This window comes from Hyperoodon ampullatus (assembly GCF_949752795.1).
Source record: "Hyperoodon ampullatus genome assembly, chromosome: 17".
Taxonomy (NCBI): domain Eukaryota; kingdom Metazoa; phylum Chordata; class Mammalia; order Artiodactyla; family Ziphiidae; genus Hyperoodon; species Hyperoodon ampullatus.
Window position 1 is genome coordinate 29,838,534 of NC_136930.1, and position 25,231 is coordinate 29,863,764.

General features: G+C 33.4%; 1 protein-coding gene across 1 annotated transcript in view; it reads right to left on the reverse strand.

Annotated features, from left to right (window-relative positions):
* Window positions 1-6,833: 6,833 nt before the first annotated feature.
* The window catches only part of MMP16 (matrix metallopeptidase 16), a gene marked incomplete at both ends in the record, with an annotated part of 328,226 nt that continues 309,828 nt past the window's right edge, over window positions 6,834-25,231 (reverse strand). Inside the window, 3 exons of the mRNA XM_079722437.1 lie at window positions 6,834-7,168; window positions 13,613-13,728; window positions 22,541-22,691. Coding sequence (XP_079578563.1) covers window positions 6,834-7,168; window positions 13,613-13,728; window positions 22,541-22,691 — 602 coding nt within the window. The remainder of the gene's footprint in view (window positions 7,169-13,612; window positions 13,729-22,540; window positions 22,692-25,231) is intronic.

The window sequence follows — 25,231 nt, forward strand, 5'->3', positions numbered from 1 at the left end:
GGTACAAAAGAAGTGACAAAAAGAACTAAAAACCTAATTTTACACAAGCAATAGTATATACTAAAGAGCTGTGAGAAGATAGTAAAAATGTGGCCTCTGTGATATTTCAGTGGTAGCAAAACTATGACATTGAAGGATTGAATCATTCATTTAAGTAGAGTAATTTTACATTTGCAACTGGGTTATCAGTATATAGAGTCGGAAAAAGATCAAATTGGCATTACATAAGAGCAAATGAAACATGTTCTAGTAACTTGTCAAATGGACAGCTCACACCAGGCTTTATTCATCTATATCTTGGCAAGGCAGGCCAACGTAGAAACATACATTCAAATAAAGATGGCAAGTACAAGCAGCACCATATCCTATCCTAGGAAAAAGCATCCTAACATGCAGTCACATCTCACTGAAGCTTCATCATGTATGAGGCATGGATAAAAAGGCCTGTGTCCAAAAGTATTTTTCCTGGGATCCAATCTAGCTACAGACCAAGTGCCATAGAAATGTTTATATTGTGAGTGATATTTGTTCATGGATAAAAACAAGTGGATAAGATACTCAAGAAATGTCTTTGTAAGTCAAAAAGTTAATAATTTCATTCATGTTCACCATTTTCTCTTTCTGGCTTTTCTATAAGATATAAGAGTTAATAACATCTTGCTTTGAATCTAAGTGGCCTAACATAATGCAATTTTCATATTTATATTTAATTGATTTTCTTCCTTCTTAATGGCATATAAATCCAGGTCTATAGCAGAGCACATGACAAAGTTATGTGAATCAGCAAAACATTCTAGTTTATGATGTGTTTTTCCTACACTGTCCAGTGTGATCTTGAACATAAGGATTCGTTGAGTGCAAACTTGAACATTATTCCCAGTCCAATGTTAGTATAAGACACATTTTAAGACATGCTGCTCTTTAAATTGAAAAAGCATAGAATCGTCATAAATCTTCAGAATTATCTCCCATACATTTTAATACTTATTATGCACTAACCATGAGTTACTGGTTATGCCTTCATTTTCCTTAAGAGCTTTAGTTATGAGTGCGTGAGGTGCTGCATTACAGCACTCATGATCTTATACACTTACTTAGTATAAATAATTAGCATTGTTCTAAAAAATAATGCATGACATGTCCAGTTATAAGCTCACAGTAGTGTTTAAAAATTGAAGGCTGATACTTCAGTATTCTACCCGGAAATTGACATATATTTTGCAATATCACATCTGTTTTTCACTCAATTTCTGTGAATTTGTCAAATCAGTGTTCATTTTTAGGCTTTATATACTATTGGTTTAAATTTAAAAGTAGATGTATGTATAAAATGTTGGAAGATATATTTGCAATTGGATGTTATTAATCTGACCTGGAAAATTATCAGAATCATTTCAAAATTACACCAAAGTAAACAAATGAAAAATGATTTGAGTAGTACATGAAAGACAACAGTTACAATTAGGTGAGACTAAAACACTAAGGCAACTTCTTTGCTACTCTGCCAAGTGTTTTGTGTTACATGATTATTGAGGTAAATTTCTATCCTAGTGACATGGCTTTTCTCAGGAGATTCTAACGTTATATAGATCTTTCCAACTGAGGTTACTGAATATCTAACTTTGACATTTTTAGCCTAGAAGGCAATGCATGAGTATCAGATGTGTTTATGCAGGGTAACAGCTAATGACCACTGTCTAATTATATACATTGATATATCACATACTCATCACAAGTGTGAAGAGCCTGAAGTTGCATTGTTCTACTATTTTTATACTTGCTAAAGTAAATTTTCCAATTGTATTAAGGAGTGCTATATGATGTTTTTATATTTTACAAAAGACTCATATTTCCTCTTCTTTAATTTTCATAATATATGATAAATTTAACACTTAACATTCATATTTATCATGTGGTGCTATGCCTGGTTGCTACATTCTTTATTATGAAGTTTTTCTGATATTTAGGAAGTTCTATTTTTTTTAAATATAACTTCTCTGATGTAGCTATGGTTCCCTACTAGGCAACATAGACTCTATAACATAGATACATATGTTCTGGCAGTTATAAACTGTGATCACAATAAATTAATCAGGAAGGTGCATGAGATGCAATGAAATGGTTAGATTTTCTAGTATTATTGACATGAATCCTTTTGTGATATCATAAGATTGTACTCATGACTACTTATAATGGCTTATCTGAATTTAACATTTTTGGTTTAGATGGCATGTTCCGTTTAACATCTGATATTTTGGAAGGCGTTCTTGAGAGAATCAAAAATTCAATGAACTCTCTGTTGTGTTTGCTGAAAAAGATTTCACCACCAGCCATGAGGTTGTTTCAGTATATGTTACAGTCTCACAAACTCAATACTATCAGTAAACCACTGCCTTTATTAGTTTTTGGAAATAATTCCAAAACTTAAAAAGAAAAAGATTATTTTAATGACTTTTGTGTTAACTCAGTCTATTTGATTATAATATCCATTCCTTTTCAGGTAGCACACTGAATTTAGTCAATATGGCCACATTGCTTATTCTACTATAAGATCCACAAAGTGTGAGTGTGTATTTGTAACATACTAGAGATAACAGCATAATATGTAGAAGTATTATATTAGTTTCCCTAGGATCCCATATATACACATCATCCATGTATTGGAAATACCAGTGAAGTTGGGCAATGTTCTCATCTACCACATTGTGTTTTTTAAATCACCCACAGAAAGTGAATAAAAACAAGTTTCTAGTATATGAAACAAACAAATATGCCAATAGAAAAAGATTACAAGCAATCTGAATAGTAAAAGTAACATTTGCTTGTTTCAGTAAATCAGTCTCTATTCTTTATTACTCAGTAATTATTTTTTTGTAAATTATTACTTAGTAATTTATTACATCTGATTCAGAAAAGTCTTGCCCTCTGATTTATAACAGAAGTTGTCTTTGCTAGTATCATATAATGTTCTCTAATTTATGCACGTTACCTTTGCAATTGTAAAGAACATCTGTATTCACCTGTTCTGATGCCATGTCAGAAGACACTTTGTTCTGAAACAAGTCAGTAGTTAAATTCACAACCTCTTCCACAGATCTGATGTGGCTTAACTGCTTTATAGAGAACACAGACTGACTGGCTGTTTAATACTTCATTCGGTCCAGTTAATAATATATAGAAAAATAATATTTGGCTAAAATTATGATATAGTTAATTTATGTAAGAAGCATTACCTTGTTTACATTTATGTTTATATTAAAATAATGAGAAATAATGAAACAGGAGGTGAATTATTTTTTGTCATTGTGAATGCGTTTTCATTTCAATTTAGGAAACCCTAGGTCTGAACTTTCCATGTTATCAGTGATAGAATGTTGAAAAATATTTGATATGTTGTATATCTCTATTGATACTGAATGTGTACATTATATTGTTTTATTTATTATTCACATTGTTTCTGAATCACTATTCTTATGTGCTAGACCAATTAGTCACTCTCCCTTTCACTATTCCTTTAGAATTAACATTTTTTCCCCAAACCCCAAGTGGAAGAGAAGTAGCAACCATACAAAGTGCCTGGCATAAAATAGGCAAATAGAATCCCAATGTTTGTGATTATGCTGTACTTAATATTTTCTTATCTCTTGTAGTCTCACAACCTGAAAATTTAAATGTTCTAATAAACAGAGAAGCCATATATGCCTTTTCTTATCACATAAATCTCATCTCATATTGAGGAAAATATGACCCAATACTTATCTATGACATTTCCATAATTCAAGCATAATGATAGAGTCTTTCCCTTCTTAATGCTATGGTTATTTTCTAGCCCTTATATATTTATAGTCTTCTGATGAGTCAGGATATTGTGACAAATGAGTAAAGAGGCAAAAGATTGCTTCTTTAGTTTCTTTCTCATTTTAGAGGAAAAAAATCAATTTTCAATGCAGGTTGATGGAATTCCTCAATGATTTACATATGTCCCCAAATGACATAGTTACTCATTTCAATCTACAGCAAAATACAATTTCTAGCCTTTTTTTTTTTCTTGGCATCAGGCCCTAAAAAGATTAAACCCTCCCACAGGCAAACATTGTATAAATGAGCTTATGTATATAGTTCTTTCTCCATGCTCAGTAGAAGCGACTCTTTATAATACCAGCATTGTCTAGAATGGAAGCACTGAAATAAAGCTACAGGGCTAATTCTTGTCCTCTCCCCTTTCTTTCTTGGTCTTAACACACATAATCTCCAAGATCTTGTCAAACTACAGTCTGCATTGCATAATGTTTTGCTGTAAAGCCATTAGCCATTACATTTTTTAACTATCCTTTTTTCTTAGCCTTACTTTATGTTCAGGTTGTAAGAAATACCAATCTGCAAGGCTTTGCAACATGCCGTCCATGATTACAAAATATTTTCCCCAACCAAAACATAAACATGTAGTTTAACTGAGAGGCATTCTAATTTTCATGCTATGTTGAGTATAAATACAAATTCAAGGCAGCCAAACCATCCATTTCCAAATAAGAATGTACACCTACACTCATTAAAATCATCTGGAAATGTGTATTATTAGCAAATGAGTAAGAAATTTTCACTAGTATAAAATTCCTGCTTTATATAAAAGCCACATTGGCCTTTCAAGTATTTTGAGTTTTTTTCCCCCCATAGATCTATATTTGTACTAAAATGATGAATTTAGACTTGAAATTATATTAAAGGAAAATTAAAAGTCACTTCTACCTATAGGACATTTTTAAAGTGTGCGTGTAAAGAGCAAAGTGTTCATCTGCAGATCCACCGTCAACACTCCTTCTCTCTCCACTCTAAGGAAACAGCTCATGCCTACTAGGTTTTTAGAGAACAATTAACACTCCAATGGAGAAGCAACACAAGATTTCCTGTTTGTGCCAGTTTGCAAGTTAAAGGTCAAAGGGCAAAGACATAGAACAGGACTCTTCAAGGAAAATTTTCACAGAAGATAATGTTTAAGTTTTTGTTAATGACAGTCAACAGATCAATAATCAACTTCAAGGCAAGCTGTTCATTGTTTCAAAAGCTAATCCCCTCAAAAGCTGGCTTTCACACAAAGCCAATGTCTGACTCATGGGGTGCATTCGTTCTGACCATCTCTAATAAGTTCACAGCCCAGTGGCTGTAAAGCCTTTCACTGCAAGAAGCAGCGCCTAAAAATCAATTAAGAGGTCTGTCAGTTGCTGACTTTTCTCTAGGAAAAAAATATTGATACAAACCTGCTCTGCAGGTCACCTGAAAATGACAATACTGCTGTTAGGACAAATTACACTCAACAATGAAATGCTTTGGTGGTCTCTTGGCTCTGTCAGCTATCAAATGGATGGCTAAATGCCAGAAGCCACACTAACCCTTTGAGAACTATGGTTGACATGCGATAGATAGCTAATACACTGGAGGATATTCATGCAATCTCAGAGTCATCATTTTAATTCATTCTTTAGATGGCGATGCTAACGGCATCTTCCACGGCAAATTGAGTTTTCATGCAATGGATTTTAAAACATAAATTGTGTTGTGTGTTGTGCCTAACAACAACAACAACAAAGACAGGCTGTTATAATCAGTTGTTCAAATAAAATTTCACCCTTACAAGATATTTAATAAGATACCTTTTTATTTGCCTGAAAAACTTTGGCAAGTAACATCATTTCTGTTTGTTATAAATGCATTTATGTAGTAGTGTGAATCACTTAAAAATTACATGGGGTTATAGGATATCTGTTTTAAAAACCTGAACTTCTTGAACCTGTGCCTGTTTTTAACCATTGACCAGTTCAATAATTTACCAGATCCTAAGACTCTGAAAGCTGATTTGATAGTTCTCAAAGGGTTACACCAACGTATTACTAGTGTCACATATCCTTATAATGTAACTGTCACTTTAAACCACTTTAAAGACATACTGCTTTTTGCTCCACTTATAATGAATATTCCTGACAGACCCATGGAAGGCCTGGGGCAGTGGCCTAATACAACTTGGGGAGATTTTCACAATGATGTAGGGGTAAGGTGGCAGGAAGGGGTTTAGAATCCCTTCAAAACAATGAAAAGGTCCCATTTGAAGATAGCTGTGAATATAAATGTGATGAAACATTAAGAACATAGCTGAGAACAGCTGTATAAAAAGAAAAATGGATGTAGTATTAAGGCTGTTACAATATTGCAGATATTTTGGCCCCTTGTTTGTTGGAAAATGGCTGTCCCAACAGTCTAAAGTCCTGCATGTGTATTACAGGTCTCCCACCTGACAAAAACGAAGCATAGGAGACTGTCCATAGCAGTCAGAGAGCTATCTTCTTTGGAGACAAAGCTGTTTTGGGTCTTCACACTTTCCTGAACGTTCAATTGTGAGTATTTTGTTTAACCTTTTCTTTTTTCCTTGCTGTAAAGCAAAAATTTTGGGGTTTTCCCTTTTGCTTTTTTCCCCCAGAAATGGGCTCAGACATCAGAAAAAAAACATATTAGAAACCTTTAAGAAGAATCTTTTCTTCTTTTTTCTCTTTAGATAATCCTGAAAATTTACTGGGCATTGAGCGTGCAGAGGAAAGGCCTAGAACTGAATGACAAAAAAAGACAAAGGACTGAAGAACGGCAGGTACTGTGCATCATGGAAGCTTCCCCATGAGTGCGTTTCCATTCATGTGCAGGACCAGCAACCCTCTGGGTTTGAAAGGACAGCCCCAAATCAGGCTGCCACAAGCCTGCTCCTAGCTAGGAAACAGCATAACAGCTCTTGTCTTGAATCTCAAGTTATCACAAACTCCTAGAAAAGAAAGAAAGGAAAAAACCCTACATCACACCCACTCTTGCATAGAGCGTTTACAGTACAGTATGTGGCGGGGTGTTCCTTTCCTCTTGAACTGGAACACAGTGTAAACCAATACAAGGAGGCATAAGGCCAAGATGCAGGGAATGACAATAGCTATGGCTTTCACAGTGCTGGCTGTGTTGTCCAGTTTGATGACAATGTCTACATCATCTGGTGGGCTGTGTCCTTCTTTATCTCTGTCTGTTGGTCCGTCACAGCCCATAAAATCCTTGAGGATGGATCTGGGATATCCAGGTTCTACCTTGAGTATCTGGTTGTTGAATTTCCAATACTCCTTTCCTTTGTAGAAATACGTAAAGCCTGGTGGGGGGGAAACACACACACAGGAACCACTTATTTGTAAAAGTGTATATGTATAGAAATTTAATTAAATAGGCAACTTAAAAGATGTATGTTAAAGCCACTCAATTTTTGTAGGAAGAAAACACTATTCCCAGATCAGCTGTCTATTGAAATTGATCTGACTCTTGTGCTCCAGAATCTGTGCCCTCAAATGCCTAGGGAAAGCTCAGCTGAAAGAGAGAAATAATATTTGCACAGAGTTGTTGAAAGACCATGCTTTATACATCTACTCTTAGTCTACACTGCAAAGAGAACTTCATCCTGTTGCTCGCTTACAGTATTGTTGGTACAGAATTACACATTAGTGTGAGAGTATCAATCTGTATTGAAAGATGCTGAAACAGCCTTATAAACAGAAGCCCTGTTTGCCCTCATGCAGCTATTGAGGACATTGCACAATACATAATAAGGAAGCGTCTCCATGAAACACCTCAAAGGAAATTTCTAATCATCTTAGCATCAGGAATAGTTGTACTCCTCCTAAGGAACAAGTTTGTTTTTGTCATTTGGAAAAGAAATCACAAGAAATCATAAATCACGAAACTAGATGTGATTTCCTTTGTATGCTAGGAATTTTAATAATTAAATAGGTATTTATTGTATTTTGTGCAGTAACCTTTTTCAGCTCTAGGCCATGCCCATTTTATCTCTTCTTTTGTCCTCATTATTATGTCCTCATAACATTATCTTATGTTAAATTTTTATCATCTAGTTACATTTTACAGAACTTCTAAAGTTATTATTAATCCTTTTAAAGGATGAATAAAGTATAAATAAATCTATAATTCTATCTTTAATACTTCCAACTAACATATATTTCATGGGGGAGGAGGTAGTATGTAGAAGTCTCAAGTAACTTAGCAACACATATGATTTATGTTCTAAAACATTATGGATGCAGATAATAGATTTGTAAACTTGTGACAATTAAACTACAAATATGTGTCTTTCTTAGGACTATTCTCTTAACTTTTGTTTTTTTTCCTGGGAACAAGCCCAGGTTTTTCTTTCTGTCCATATCTCTTTCATGTCAAGTTTCTTTGTGACTTTGAGATAAAATTCAGGAAAATAAGAAATGTTTTAATGTTATAATCACTTAAAAACTATATTTTGGGAGATGTCTAATTTTGAATAATATGCTTACTTTTGAGTTAATAATCAATAATGAGGGTTTTCCCCCTTCATTATTGAGCACTTATTATGGAAGAATCACTGTGTTAAAAACTTAGTAAATGACATCTTTTAATCCTCATAAACACTCTGTCAGGTAGAATTAGCTACCTATATTTTTCAGGCAAAGACACAGAAGCTCAGATAAAATGATATGCCCTAGTCCTGTTGAAAAAAGAATTTAAATCTTGGTCTAGCTTTAGAGCCTGAATCTTAATGATTTTTCTAAAGCTAGGTCCTTTAGAGATTTTTGTCTTTTCACAAATACTCCTTGGTTCAAAATCACAGGTGGTGATAGCACCCCTAAATCAATAACAACAAAAAACTCTGACATCTCTCAAAAATTTTCAGCTAGGATAGACCGTCACTTCAGGTCACTTCATTCTAGAAATGATTCTGTTCAATGCCATGAAAATCAGCCATTGCTTTTAGTTTTGAAGGGCAGTTTTGCAACCAGAACAAATTGCCAAGTGAAAACAGGTGTATGTAGATTCAAATTTTTCTGCAGGGAGCTGGCATTTGATCACGCTAATAAACTCTAACATAATTATTCAACAAGTTTGGATAAAGAAATGTCGAGGGCCTGCCAAATAAAGTGCATTAGATGATTATAGTTGAATAATGACATTGATCTAGAATGAAACAGACCTTCCAGACAGGTGAATGTACTTCTTATATTTGTAAACTGGAAACCAACAGCTGGAAGTGTCCTCATCTTTAATTTTTAGTCAAAGCTAATTACTATGAAACTACTGGGTATCATATAAAAATTCAGAAGTTTCCATTTTCATATTTATCATGTCTGCAGGCCAAGTTTTATACTAACACACTCCATATACAGTAGAATTGTAGTAGGCTGAATACACTTGTTAGAGGTAAGAAGTCTAGTCATCAGGAGTTAAGAGAATAAAAGTAATTGAAAAGAAGTAGCCTAAAATCTTGATAATAGAAATCTGTCAAATGTTGATCCTGAAAAATTCATCTCATTCAATATTTTTTTAACGGATTATGAAATATCAGTGGGTTGAAGAAACGTTTATATACTCTTTTTTTTCTATTGTGAGTAGCTTTGATGTTATAATCTTATAGATGTTATGCTTACTAAGAGTAGAAACTTCAGATGAACTCTTACCTGAAGTATCATTTTTGAGAAATTCTGAGGTAGAAGTCAGTTAGGCTGTAATGAATTATGTGATGACTTTTTTTTTCCTTGTATTTGATTGGTTTTCACTGGTGACTGTTCTATTGTTTAGTCCTAAAATGTAAGGAAAAATTGTCTACCATAGCTGTTGTGTTATAACTTCATAGAAGATCCTACATAGCAGTGCCTGTGTGTTCTCTCTGTTTTCCACTATTGTATATGTATTAGTAAAATGTTAATTAATGTTTAACAAATGTGAATGAATAACCTGGGTCTTGTGAAAATATTTGTTTGAATCCCACGTGTAGATTTTAACACAGCATAAGGGTCGGGGTAGAGAATTAATACACCAACAGAATCAAGAGTCAAACTATTTTAACAGGCTAAAAATGGAGCTATAATCAGTAAAAATAAAATGCAGCAGTGTTAAGCAGAATCTTGTATTAACCTTAAAATTTCATTTTCTAAGGAGAGAATATAGAATACCTAGGAGGCAGGGCCTGACAGCAAGTAACTTAGAGATTTGAAGGCGGGTAAATGCAGCGATTATTTACTACAATTTTAGTATAAGTTAAAAACTCATGTTGTTGCTTAAAACACTGTCAAAATCAAGAAGAAATAATTCATATATATATATATATATATATATGGCATAAGTCATATCATTTGCATTATTGTAGCTATTTTCAGGGGCTAAAAATAAAGAGGAAAATAAGAAAATTGTTAAATTAAGATGGTTACAGGTGAAAACTGGAATGATGATGGATTAGGAAGCTACATTCTGAGAAAGCCTAAGGTATATCTAATATGACAAAATGAAAAATCTGGCCAGACATGACAGATTGTCAATTACCTTAATGATATAATGTAGGAAAAGATGTTTTAATTTTTCCTCTTTGGAGAGAGTGCCTTAGAGCAATTCAGTGGAGCTAGAATGGTCTAGTTTCAAACCGTAGACAAAATATCACCACTTTCATGATCATGAGTAAGTTAATTAAACTAGCTGATGCTGTTTTCCTCATTCATAAATAATTATAAATTAGGTAAAGAGGTATTTGTGTTGGACTATTAAATTAGATAACAGATTTATGTAGCACAACTGATAGATGGTGGGAAGTCAGTAAATCGCACCACACATTCACATTTCATTGGCCAAGGTGACAGAAATAATATCAATAGGTATTATAGGAAGGCATATTCCACCTTAATATGAAAACATCCTTCAAAAATCTATAGCTCAATTTTAAGCTTCTGGGATTTTTTTTTTTTTTGAAAACTATCATAAGGAGAAGATCCCTAAGAAGAAATTCCTACCTTGGTGGAAGGATGAGGAATTAGAGAAAACATTTCATTGCTCTATCATCTCTGATTTTATGACCATCAAGTATCATGTGCATGGACTTTTATCCTTATACGGAATTGCTTTGAGTATATAAATTTATTTATATCTGTATAAATATGTGTGTTTACTCAATAAATTGAACTTGCTCTTCTCTAAAAAAACATAAGGGAAGAGGTTATGTATAATTTGAGTTCAAGGTAAAAAAAAACACAAGCATGAGATTTGAATAGAGAATTAAAAATGGAGAATTTGCTATTGGTAGACTATCTAGACTAAGACGTTCCAGATTGATTAATATCACTTCCCTACAGAACAAGGTTTTCAAACAAATAGGTGATCTTCTTCACTGCAGGGAGTGAAGGTCTAGAGTAATGGAAGGGATAAAATTAATTTCAACAACTAATGTTTATTGAATGGTTACTATGTAACTGCATTTGAAGAGCTTACACTAAAGGGGATAACAAACAGGCATATAAATTGATTGTTGTAATATGAAATTTTGAGTGCAAAATCTTTTGGTGTACCAAAAAGGATATTCAAGGATTCCTGAAAGATCAAAAGTGAGCTCAATGTTGAAGGATATCAAAGAAAGGGCTGGACCAGAAGACATAGATATGTTGAAGTTTCATCTGTAGCTTTTTGTCATTTGTAAGCACTGGTTTTTCCAACATGTTTTGGGTTTTTTTGCCAGCATTTTACAAAGTTATTCTTTGCCATGTGAAAAGAAAATATTAAATTCTGAATGTAAGGAAACCATTTATACTAAACAAATATTATTTTAAGATGGACAAGAATATGAAAAAGCATGGGGCAAGATGCAGCCAGAAGATTTTTTTATCTTTATATAATTATGATTTATTTCCAGAGAACCTGAATCAAATCTCAAATTTTAATGGACTTGCAAATAGAAACACGGAAAAAAAAAAACAGTTAATATGCTAAGGAATTAAGGTTATGTGTACTTTTTCAATCTTTTGAAATAATTATTACTTATTTTAAAAGTTATTTTTATTATAAAAGTTATATTCATTTTAGAATATTAATAAAGGAAAGAAATTGAAAAACATTTTATCAAACTTGCTATATTTAATCACTGGTAAGATCTTGGCTTAATTTTCTTTGCATATATTTGTGTATAGTGTGTGATAACTTTTATTGAGGGCAGTCTAGAGCAGTGGTTGAACTTCTGTAAATGTAAGCTAGAGTTGGTTTTATCTGGGCTGAAACAACCCCCTTTAATCTAACCTCAAGAAATCTCTCCCCCTTAGATTCTTGGTGACAGCTCTAATTTTAGGGGATCATCTCAGTTTTCTACTTTCCATGTGATTACGTTTCACGTTTTTTCACTTCTTTGTCTTCTGCATCTGCATAGTTTGTGTAGTTTTTTGCCATATATTGATATGGTTTTACTGCCTCCAATTTGACTGCATTGTAACTTTATTTTCTTATTGATTTCCTTTTTATCTCAGATAGATATGTTTCATCTTAATCTGTCCTCTCCTGTGGATTTCTGCTTTTGTCACATACAGGCTATATCTTAACTTGGTCCTTTAATTCTCTGAACCAATAGAATACACAAAAAACTAAAATTCCAATAAGTGCTATAATCAGGGCTTCAAGGTTCTTTTTGACTTAGCATACAGTGTTTTACTTGTGGGATATCATTACAAAGAATGTAGTATAAATTACATATAACAATGGTCAAAACACAGTTTGTGTTTGATTTTTCTGATTGGTATCATCCTGTTCCTTCAAGCTTGTACTCAGTGTAAAGCTTTCTTAAACTCTGGAAATTTGCTGATGATCAGCCATTATTTTCAGTGAGTCGTGTCGATTTTTCATTTTCCCCTGTTTCTTCATTAATTTTTTTTGATATTCCTCTCCCAGATGCATTTAATTTTCCTCTTGCAAGTGATGTTATTTTGTTCTTGTTGCATATATGTTATAGACTTTTCATGCTATTTAGGACCCACATAATGTATTATTTTCTTCTCTTTCCTATTATAAATCATCTGAGAGGGTATTTTCTTTTTCTCTGTAGTTCAGTTTGATGTCCCTTTCCTTTGTTCTGGAATATTGTGTATAAATTTTATTTTGAATTATTATTATTATGGTTTATTTCTACTTAGTAATCCCTGAATGCAGAGAGAAATGTTCAAACTTTACCAACAGATACAGGAGTATTGATTACCCATTGCTTGGCTAACTTCCCTTAGGATCTGGTTGAATCCTGAATCCTGAGATGGAGAGCAAAGCAGCTCTGTGATCTGTTTCTGTTATTAAGCAATCATACATCTACTCTAGCCTTACTGTATTGAACTGGGATCTTTCTTGTTTGCTGACACTATAGGCCAAAGGCACACATGAAAAATTATAATCCTCAATATGCTGTAGAATCCTCAGCTCACTTTTATAACATATCTTCTTTGTGACCAGCTCCTGTCCCACATATTTCTGTTATTATTATCTTTACATGAATTTTAGTAGAAAATAAGTGAGGTTACTTCAAAGGAATTAACACTCTTCATTTTTAAAAATTACTTTTTTTTAATAAACTAAAATATGTTGAGGTTAAAAAAACGTCTTGAGCATAATATTAAATATAAATCTATGAAGGAAATTTTATATAAGTATAATATGAGATAGCCCTAGTATGTTACTTTCTAACCATTTAACATAGTGAACAAGTAGGATAGATTATTCAAATACTTAGTAAGCTCATGAAATATATAATGCACATGTTGCATACCATTTTCTTTGTGCACAAAGGCTCCCTGAGGAGATTCGGGGATACCTTTCCAGACTGTGATTGGTTTGGGATAGCCAGGATCCATGGTTTTCATTTCTTCACTATATCTCCAATACCTGAAAAGGATAAATAAACAACAACAACACATGCATAGGAAAGACAATTATGTATACAAACAATAACAGCTAGCTAGCATTCATTAAATCCTTGCTGCATGCTACCTATGTACTTGTTAGTGATTTACAGAACTGATTTAAATCATGCAAGGACAGTGTACACAATTTATTCTGTTTCCTTTTTAGAATATGCTGAAAATGGATATGTTATTTTATATTTCTTCAGTCTGCTAAAAATTAATTTTAAAATTCTAGCTAAGCATAGTTACAATTCAAAAGGGTATCACCAACCTATGTAGAAATCAGAGGTTTTCATGATTTTAAAAAAAATCTTACTTAGGCACCAGAATACGTCATTTGAAATAAGCATAATCTTGATCCATTTACCCATTCGTTTATTTAACAAATATTTATTGAGAACCTACTGTGTTTCTAGAATTATTGTAGGTGCCAGCGATAAAACCTTGGACAAAAGAGACATGCCCAGCTCTTATCAATTTTACATTTTAGGATATGTAGAGATTACAGGCAAAAAATAAAAATTGTAAATAAGTGTATACTATCATAGGAGGTGGTAAGATCTATTAAGAGAACAAAGCAGAAAAAGTTATCTAAGAATATGTGTCAGCCATTTTAAAGTACTGGATAGCAAAGTCTTTGATAAGCTGTTGTTTGAGCAGAGAGCAGAAAGAAGTGAGAAACAACATTCTGTAGTTTTGAGGAGCATAACATTCCAGGTGGAGTAACTAATTATCAAAAGTTTCTGTGGCAGGCATAAGCCTGGAGCACTTGAGCATCCACAGTGAGGCTAGAATGACTAGAATTGAGTTAGCAAAAGGGAGACAAGGTCAGAGTGGGAACCAGCACCTGTGATTAGATAGACCCTTAAGCTATAGCAAAACCTTTTGTTTTCCTCTAAGAGAGATGTGAAGGCACTGAAGAGTTTGAGCAGAAGACCTTCAAGATACGGCTTATTTTTGAAAGGAACACACTGTTGCTATGAGTTAAACAGATTGAAGGAAGTAAAGTAGAAGAGATACCAGTTAAGATGTCATTTCAGTAATCCTTGGGCTAGAATGTGTACTGGAGAACTGATGATAATTCAAGGGATTGGGATGTTATTTTTAAGAAAAATCCCAAAGAGCTTACTAATGGATTGAATGCAGTATGTGAGAGAATGAAGTTGAGCATAACTCAAGAATTTGGGGCCTGAACAACCAGAAGAATAATGTTGCCATTCAGTGAGATATGGAAGCATGGAAAGGTAAGTTAAGGAGGTTTGAGGAATTGTGAGTTTGACTTTAAGCGTGTTAAAATCAGATGTCTGTTAAACATCAAAATAGTTGTTGTTGAAGCAATTGGGTATATGACTGTAGACTTTAGGGCAAGTCTTGACTAGAGTCCTTGGTGTATAGATGGATAAACAGATAAAAGCAAAACTTGCTAAGAGTCAGAACTCTCAGAACTCTCATCCCTTCACAGGGTGGCCATTGGGCCACTTTCACAGACCCACTAGATATCTAAGGAACAAATTGTGAACCTCCCTACTTTAGATCACTCATTATTGCCTATATGTTCTAAGAGTCAAAAATTTTATGTCTGAATGTTCAAAAGGATTGACAATACTGGGGTGAAACCATTGGGAGTTCACAGTGATATTGCCTATTTTAGGGCAGGCATAATGCTCTACACATTATATCAAATGTTTATTCACTATAAACTCATGAGAGAATTGTCATTGTCTCCGTTTGAGAGAGGAGAATTCTTGGAGGACAATGACTTATAACCAGTCTATTCCATTTCAAAAGTCACTATTCTTTCTTCTACACATACCAAATATGTTTGACAACATTTTCTCCCTCACACCACTAAACATCTCTTAACATATGCTAAAGGTAGCATTTCACCAACAGATTTGTGAAGTAACACACAATGCATTATCTTGGGATTAGGCATTTAGCTTAAATCAGAAAAAGAAAAAAAAATCCAGTCTTTTCTGTATATTCTCTTGTTTCAGGTCTATGGAGAATCCTTCATCTACAGAGCTGTGGAATCTTATAAAGAATGTTTTTCTATAGATTCCCAGATACCTCAGATAAGTAACATGTGGAATATTAGCACTTCCTTCATCTTCAGTGTTCACATGGAAAAGAAAAAAAAATTGTTTCAGGATGTATCCCAATAATAAGCCATAAGGCAGATTTTATCCAGACAGGAAAACACACTGTAGAGGTGTTTGTCATAGATTCTTATCACATAGAAGATAAGGGCAGATTTGATAGAGAGATCAGGAAAAGCTTCAGGGAGAAACACTGAGCTGAAATAATGGTAGTCAGGCCTATCTTTCTGAAGAAGACAAGTAGGGAGCGCAAAGTTCTACCAAAACTAATGTATATTTTCTTTCATGGAAACATCTGCTTTTAAGTTATTTTTGAATATTCCTCTATCACAGAACAGGCTGCGATGAATATAGCATGGTTAATGGGGTTGAGATTGCACTCAGAATTTCCAGATCTCTTCTCTCAAGTAAATATTTCAATGGGATTTACAATAGTCATATATATTAACTATTTCCTGAAGTTGATCATAAAAAAAACTTCTCACAGAGAAACCATCAAATACCTTATTTCACGGATTCTAAGATACATATTTTTTCACATTTCACATCTCAATACTATGTCAGAGTATACTGGGCAGAGTTTTCCCCTCAATGATAGATTAAATTATGATGTATCTTACAATAAAAGGCATTTTTAGATGACATAAACCATAACTTAAAGCAAGTTTTAAAATTTTGCTAACCCAGGAATAATTAAAAATCCTAGGGACAATGGGGTCATACTCTACATATGATTGAAGGAAGATTGCTACATATTCAGAAACCAGGTTTGTTCTCCAAGATGTAGTTATAACAATGTTCATGTAACAATACCTATTCTTCATGTAGTGCTTTGTAGCTATAAAGTAAATTTATATATATATAATATTTTAATCTTATTTCACTAAAATCCCTCAAATATCTTTTATATTGCATATTAAAACATACTTATGCTGAGGTCCTAACATAGATATAGTATATATGGTCACGCAATTCAGTCAATGACAAAGCATTGGGCATCATATTATTCAAAAGTAATGTCTTAGTCACATTTGCTCTTCTTGAATGTTACAGAGTTGAAACTCAACTAATGCTCTTTGATTCATAGTTTAGTACAATTTTCTACCACAGTAATGCTAGTGTTTCCCTTGACATAGCATTCTTACATTAATCTCCCTGTCATCTTACCCTCTTGGGGTCCTCACTCAAATTCTTAATGTTCATTGTGTCAATATAATTTTCCTTCATCCCTCGCTCTATTTGCTTATAGATCCATTTGCCTACCAACACTTTTTTGAGCACTTATGTGAAAGAATTATTGAGATCACATTTCAAGAAAATATTTATGGAATGTGAATTTTATTGTACCCTCTAGTAGGAACATAATCCTGGTATGATTTTTTCAGGATAAAAGCAATTTTTCCCTCTTTCTGTTAGTAGATAATGCAAAACTGTAACTTGGCATCATTTCACCATCTTTGAAAAACTCAACATAAGATCGGACCCTCAGATTACCTGCTGTGTCAGCTTTGATATATGTCCAGGAAACTTCAATGTGATTAGAATCATCTAACTATATTCAATCATAATATTATTCAGTCTGTTATATTATTATATATACACATTATATCCAGCTGCCTTATAAAAATGGTGAAGCTTATTCATAAATATAGGTTTGCATTTTAATTTCTAACATATTTGAACATATTTCAACATGAACAAAAAAGCTCATCCCACTGATATTTTCCTCCCTGAAAAATAGGCTTATGGGTTCATTGAGAAGTATATTAGCATATTCACCTGGAACATTATGTAAATAAACCACTTGGAGGGGTTTACGATTTAGATATTATAATGGAAAAAAATTTGGAATTTTGTGCAGTAAGGTCAGCAAATGATAGTAGCTATTATAAATAAAGCTTATAGTTTTTTTCTTCTGATAGATCAATAATCTCTGCAGTAGAATTATGACTTTAAATTGCTGATTCTTTGAGAAAAGCATTGTAAATCAATCCTTTAAAATAAATTATGAATGGAAATGGGCTATATTCATCATTTTTTAGATTTGATCATGAGTCATAACCATAAGACAAAACAGTTGTCTATGTAATAGTATATAACAATTTCTTAAATTCCTTCTGTGTGAACAAATAAATGATATAGAAAATTCTGAAATGACATACTTTAATGTTTCTAGATACTGAACTCAAACTGAACAGAAAGTGACTCCAAGGTTGATTTCATATGAACCGGTCATTTCTTCATCCACTTTGTCTCATTTTCTTACTCTAGAGTCAGACTACTTGCCTCTGTTATCACAAAACCCAGGGCCACTTTTTTTCACACCCAAATAATCATACAAAATCTCTTTCTTCAGAAGCCTTATTAAAAATGCAACAGAATTGAAAATATCAATTTGTACTCTGTTGGATAATTTTAAAAACACAGAAAGGAATTACTTCATAAACACACACCTTAAGCTATAGGAAATAAATGTATTTTTCTGTTTGGCTATTAGTAGTAATAATAATAAAACAAACCAAAATAGATCTAAATTTTGTCTTCTTTCTTTGAAAATGTCTTAAAATCCTCAACGGTTCAGCCTAGAATGAAGTATGACAAGAGAGTCTTGGGTATATTTGTGAGAAGATGCTGAGATGATTTAGGAACATAGCATTTTAGAGCTAAATGCTATGAAGATCAAAATGTATCCGAGTATAAAATTATAGTATATTAAGAAAAGGGCAAGTAGGAGTCTGAGGGACTGAGTTCCATGCTATATGTGAAACAGTGAAATTGGACATTTTAATCTGAATTTACAGATCTGTTTAAAGAACCATCATTTCATCGACACTTCTTTAGCTATCTTTATACTTATGAGATTTCATGTCCGCCCTTACTTTCAATACAATTTATATGAAATTACTCTCAGATCTGTGCCTCCAACCCACCTTTCCTTGTGAACTGTTACTACCTGCTTGATTTCTCCAATTGGTGTGTAAGCAGGTATCTCAAACCGAAAATGAACATTTCAAACTCTTTCTTTGCTACATCTTCAGAAATGGCACCATCTATTCAATTAGTTAGGCAATAAACCTAGATGTTGTCTTTGATTTGCTTTTCTCACCCCTAAAATCCAAGCCATAAGAAAAACTTGTTATGATTACATACAGAATGTAAACTGTACTTTTTGCTCCATCTCCACTGCTACCATTGTGTCCCCCTGTACTATTTCAACAGCCTACCAATTAATCTCCTTGCTTCCACTTTTGAAGTCCATTCTTCACACGGAGGCCATAACGATGTTTTTGAATACACATCAGAACACACACTTTCCTGTTGAAAACCCTCCAATGTTTTCCATTGTACTTAAAATTAAAAAATCCAGTCTTTGCCATGTTCAACAGGGCCTCGTTATCTGGTCCCTGCTTACATGTGTGACCTCCTTGATCACTTACCCACTATGCTGTAGCCACAATATTTTTTTTCCACTTTGAACATTCTAACATTTTTGCTTTTGTACTGCTGTTTCAGGTACTTACAACACACTGTTCTGAATAACTTCGTGTGGTTGAAATTTCTCCCCACTAAAGTCCTTGCATCAGTGTCCCCTTCACAATTTAGGCCTTTCTTGACCTCCACACTAATTTCTCAACCACTTCTTCCCACCCAAGGGCCTCTATCACATCATCACCTATTATATTTCTTGTAGTGTTTCTCAGTGTTAACATATCAGGGTCATTTATTCCTTCTCTGTTTACATCTATCTCCCCTAATAGAATCTAAGGACCATGGGAGCAGAATACTTGTGGTCTTTTTTACTACTATATCTTCATTACCTAGTACATGTCACATAGTATGTGCTCAAAAAATGTTTTAACTAAATGAGTGAGGGATATGTCAAGATGAGTACAGAAATCTTATGCAAGCAAGAATTAGAGCTATTGAGAATGGAATGGGCTGTCTCATATTTATGCTGTCACCACAGATAGTCAGGTACAGAAGGATGAATACCTATGGAATGTAACTGAGGCAGTCTAGACTTTGGTAGGAAGTGAATATGATGTAGGACTGACATATGGCAGCACTTGAACCAAATATAATTTAAAGGTGTGCTTTGTTTGTCTAGCAAATTATATAAATGATTCTGATTTTGAATGCTTTTCTAGAATATTTGTACTTTCCAGCTCATCACAGTACCTATCACTCCCTATTGCCATATATATTACTCCTGTACCCAGCACTGTATACATTATTTGTCTGATCCCTTAAAGCAATTGAGTTTTTTACACCTGAACTAGGTTATCTCTAAAATCCTTTTCTGATCTTAACCTTAGAGAAATAGAAATCTGTTTTACATTTTTTAAAACAGAAAAATGTCAATGAAATAAGAGGAAGAAATAAATAAAGATAAATGTTTTCAATGTTTTCTCTCAAAATATACATGGAAAATATATATATAAAGTTAGAATTGATAAGTATTATAAATATATAATGCTTATAAGGAAGAAAAACTCACTGAATTCTCATATAAAAGTGATAAGCAAATTGTTGTTTTTATGTTTGACTTAGATAGTTTAATGTCTTTTCCATCTACTTTTAATCTAGAATGAATGTATTTATAAATTGTGTGACTTTGGAATTAAGCAATTATACAAATATGAAGTCATCTGTTTATAAAACATCTATGACTCATGAACTAGTATATAAGATCACACACATGAAAATTAATTGGGATCCTGCTTTAAATATCTATAAAACCTATAAAAAGCAGTTATTTAAGCAGAACTTAAAATCAAAGTATTTCTAAATATTTGTTATATTTTGCATGAAGCTTGTTAAGTCAGAAATAAATTAACTAAAACTCCTTTTCTCATTTATTATATCTTTATTCCATTATAAATTTGGTATGTAAATTTCATTGATTTCACTGACTTGAGATGGCCCACATTTAATTTCTAAACTTAATTTTTTCAAGAAGTGCTAAGTTTTTAGAATGGAAACATTTTTAAAAGTATGGCTAACTGATAATAAAATGGCAGTTTTTATTGTCATCTATGAAACCCTCATTAAAGCTGTTATATGAAAGTTAAGCTTTCATGTTTTGTCCTGTAGAAGTTAATTTCTCCATGGTGTCTTCTCAGCCTTTTGTTTCTACCCCTTTCTGGGGGTGGGGGTGGGGTGGGGACAATACAGGATTGTATTGAACCTATTCTTGAAAGAGTACATTCAAGCAATTAAAACCAGCTGAGGAATTAAACTCTAACAACCTGAGGGTTGTTATTTTAAAGAATATAAGTCCATAGATTTATTTTGATTGGGGGACACCATGCTGTGGCAATTTCTTCATTCTTCTCTTTTCATACTCTAACTACACATATCTTACTGAGAGTCATATACTTTTTGTGATGATAAGCAGTATCTTCTACATTAATAGAGTTTTTGTTTGATGAATCTTTTTTGTTTTGTGATTTAGTAAGAAACATTCAACAAAACCTTAGTTTCATGATAGTGAATTTAAAAGCTATGAATATTTTGCCATAGAAATATATACAAATTGAATGTATAAAAAGCTTGTAACAGAATAAAAGTATACATTTTTATCCATGGACACAAATGATAGGATCTTTTTGTTCACAGATAAAGCTCAATGTTCTATGTCACTTGTTATCAAAAATTACAAAGTGTAAAATAAACAAGGTTTATATTCTTATTTTTCTCATGAAGTTGGAGACATTTTATAGGGTTACATTATGCTAAGATTATAAGGCAAACTCAATACTAGCTTGTTGCTCATTAAAACCTGTTGTTTTTATGTGTGTTCATGCATGTGTGTGCTTTAAAATTACTTGTAAAATAACATACTTGAATTTTACCTGACAATGAAGGTTATTTATGGGTGTCACATTTTGACCCAACTAGTAATAGTGTAACTAAAATTTGATTTTTCATCTTTATTTTTACCCTAATATTAATTTAAAATAATAAAAATATAACCTTCATCTTATATTTTATATGTAATATCTGTCAAAAAGTAGGCAGGGGGTGAAGTTAGTATGCCTAGTGGCTACTGTATGTCATAAATTAATAGTTCACTTTGTTTTACAAACCCTGTTAGTAATGTCATAAAAGGAAAAGAAATGACAGAAAATAGCAAGAGATATTATACTTCAAGCTAAAAGTGTTTATTTAGTCCAGTGATAGTTTGGTTAGTTCATCGCACCTATCTGCTGGTACCTAAATAAATAGTGCCCTAAGAAATAGAATTCATGACTAAACTGAAAGTATTTGAAAATGTTCAAAATTAACTGCGTGCAAAGTGTAAAAATTTAACTTTAAATATAAAAGCAAAAAAAAAAAGCCACTCTTAAAAAGTACTTTTTAAGTAAAGTAAGTAAAGTTATAAGAAAATGCATTGTAAGGATAAAATACACTACCTATGCAGCTTTATAGGAATGTTAAGACTATACAGAAGAGAAAGAATATATACTGTATATATACATTCATAAGAAAGTCACATTACTTGGGTATATTAGAGGAAGATTTATCTTAAATATTATTTTAAAATGTATAAAAATGGTTGCAATTCTATTAATTCCTGTGCTTATATCTACACAGATTCTTTCCTCAAATGTACATGCCTATTATAGAATAGATATATTGACTTCTCTAAACATTAGTTAACTGTTTTCCTCATGTTAAGTGTGTACTGACCTGTCCCCCTTGAAGAAATAGGTTTTCCCAACGTCCTCCCACCAAATGGCTGAATCAATACCATGAGGGGGAATTCCGCTTCCAAGAGTAATCAAGTCATGAGGGTAACCAGGTTGAAGAGTCGTGTCCTTGAACACCCAATATTTGTTACCTGTATGAAATAAGTGCAAATGCAGAATACACTAATTTAATGTCAGAAATTAGAATATATCTACTAACACAATGCATTTAAAATTATTTTACATGAAATCCATGAACTAACTTAGTAGCAGTCACACCTGGAATACTGACGTTATTTTTGAAACATGTTATTTTCAAAAGTGGACATAATGAAAACTTACTTAATAATGTAATCAGAAATTGTGTGTTAATTTAAGAAATAAAAAAGATCTACAACTTGCTATATTGAAACAGTTTTGAATCAAGGGTGAAGGATTCTTCCTCTAGGAATTAGAGGCCTTATTTTCATTCAAGACTAAATCATTCCTGTGTTTTGAGCATTCTATATGCCCTCAGATTGCTGTACTGATTACAAACTCTACTCTGTTAAAACACTTCTTCTGGGCTAATCCTTTTCTTTTAATATATAAACATTCACAAGTCCATCTAGTTTAATAAAGGCATCCTCTTTTGACCTGATACTCTCTTCTAGCTGTTACACTATCCTTCTCTGTAAGAATGGTGACTGAAGGTAGCAAAATTTTAACCCTAAACTTGTTCAAAATTGCCAGAGTATGGCAATACTAAAAAAAAAAAGATGAACTTCAGTCAGCTTTATTACTGTTTTGAAATTATCTACAGACAACACACTTCCTCATGCCCTACACCACTGGCAGACTATGTATACCACTCCCCTCTTCAGTATGACTCTCAAGTAGTCTGCAACTATTTCTCACTCCACTGAAAGTTGACTTAATACCCATTGTCTACTGAAACCTTTTGTCCTTGAGTCGCCAATGCCTACAATTTTCCACGCTTATCTATTGACACAGTTGTCCACTTAAAGAAATTTTCTCCCTGAGCTGCTAGAAAACCATTTTGTTGTTGTTATGGCTCTTTCTTCCCTAGCTGCTTCTCTCTGAGATTCATTTATTTTACTCAGTCCTTGAATGTTGACATTTCCCAAGGCTCTGTTCTCTGCTCTCTTCTCTTTTTATTTTAAATTGTACAGGGACAGAGTGGTGTCACAAACTCAAATACTTATAAGGGCCAGCTAGAGATGACAGGAGTGGAGTGACAGAGGTATTCAAATATTGAGACACATCCTGGATCTTTCTATACTCAAGCAACTTCTTGAGTAACTAACTCCTCTTGAGGTTAATATCTGGCAAAGTAAAACAGTATCTTAATATCTGACAAAGTATCCTGTGTCCTTTCTACTAGATGTAAGGCCTTCCTCATTGTTAAAATGTTTCAATACTATCTGTATCTGAGGACTATGATAAACTGTAGCATTCATGTTATACCTAAAGGAATTTAAAAAAAAGTTAAAACCACTTACTAGTCTAAATCAACACAATACAAATGAACCAAAAAAACACATCTTCAGGCTAGATTTAGGTAGGAGTCTCTAGCTTGTAACCAGGGTAATCTTATTTACCCTAAGAGTTTCTACTACCATTTTTTATCATTTTAAATTAAAACAATATTTGTTGAGTACCTCCAGTATCCCAAGTATCATGTTAGGTACCAAGGATACTAAAGAGAACAAGACAGACCTGATCACTACTCTGATCATCCCACATTCAAGTGAATTCAGCAGATGAAAAACAAAAACACAAAAATGTAATTATAGTAATTGAAAAATTATTGAATGATATAAAGGAAACACATCAGGGGTTGAGAAAAAGAAAACATAAGGGGAACATACTTCAAATAAGGAGATCAGGAAAGCATCTCTGAAGAAGTAACACTTAAGCTAAATTTAAAGAAAGAGAAGAAGGTGATACCTATGCAAAGAATGCTGGAAAGAGTGTTCCAAGAAAAGGAGAGTTTTATATGATCAAAATTGAAAGAAGATCAATTGAATGTAATAAGCAAGAGGATAGTAGCACTGAAAACCTATATGATGGGCTTGGATCTTAGTTTGAGTACACTGGTAAGCCATCAAAGAGATTAAATTAACACAGGGATATGGTCTGTTTCCTATTTTCAGAAGATGATCTTTGCTCTTTTGTTGAAAATGGATCTTAGAGAGAAGAGTGGAAATGAGAAGGTCTATCAAAGATCTTTTGCCAGGGAAGAACCCTCAAGATGGAGGAGGAGTAAGACGTGGAGCTCACCTTCTCCCCACAGACACATTATAAATACATTTACACAAGAAATGACTCCCGCAGAACATCTACTGAACGCTGGCAGAAGACCTCAGACTTCCAAAAGGGCAAGAAAATCTCCATGTAACTGGGTAGGGCAAAAGAAAAAAGAAAAAAAAAAAGAAAAGGACAAAGGAATCAGGACAGGACTTGCACCTCTGGGAGGGAGCTGTGAAGGAGGATAAGTTTCCTCACACTAGGAAGCCCCCTCACTGGCAGGGACTGGGGGGAGCTTCAGAGCCTCAGAGGAGAACACAGCAACAGGTGTGTGGAGGGCAAAGCAGAGAGAGTCCTGCACAGAGGGTCCCAGAACTCCGTAGCCTGAGACATTTGTCTGCTCACCCACCAGAGCAGGTGGGGGCTGGGTTCAGAGACTCGG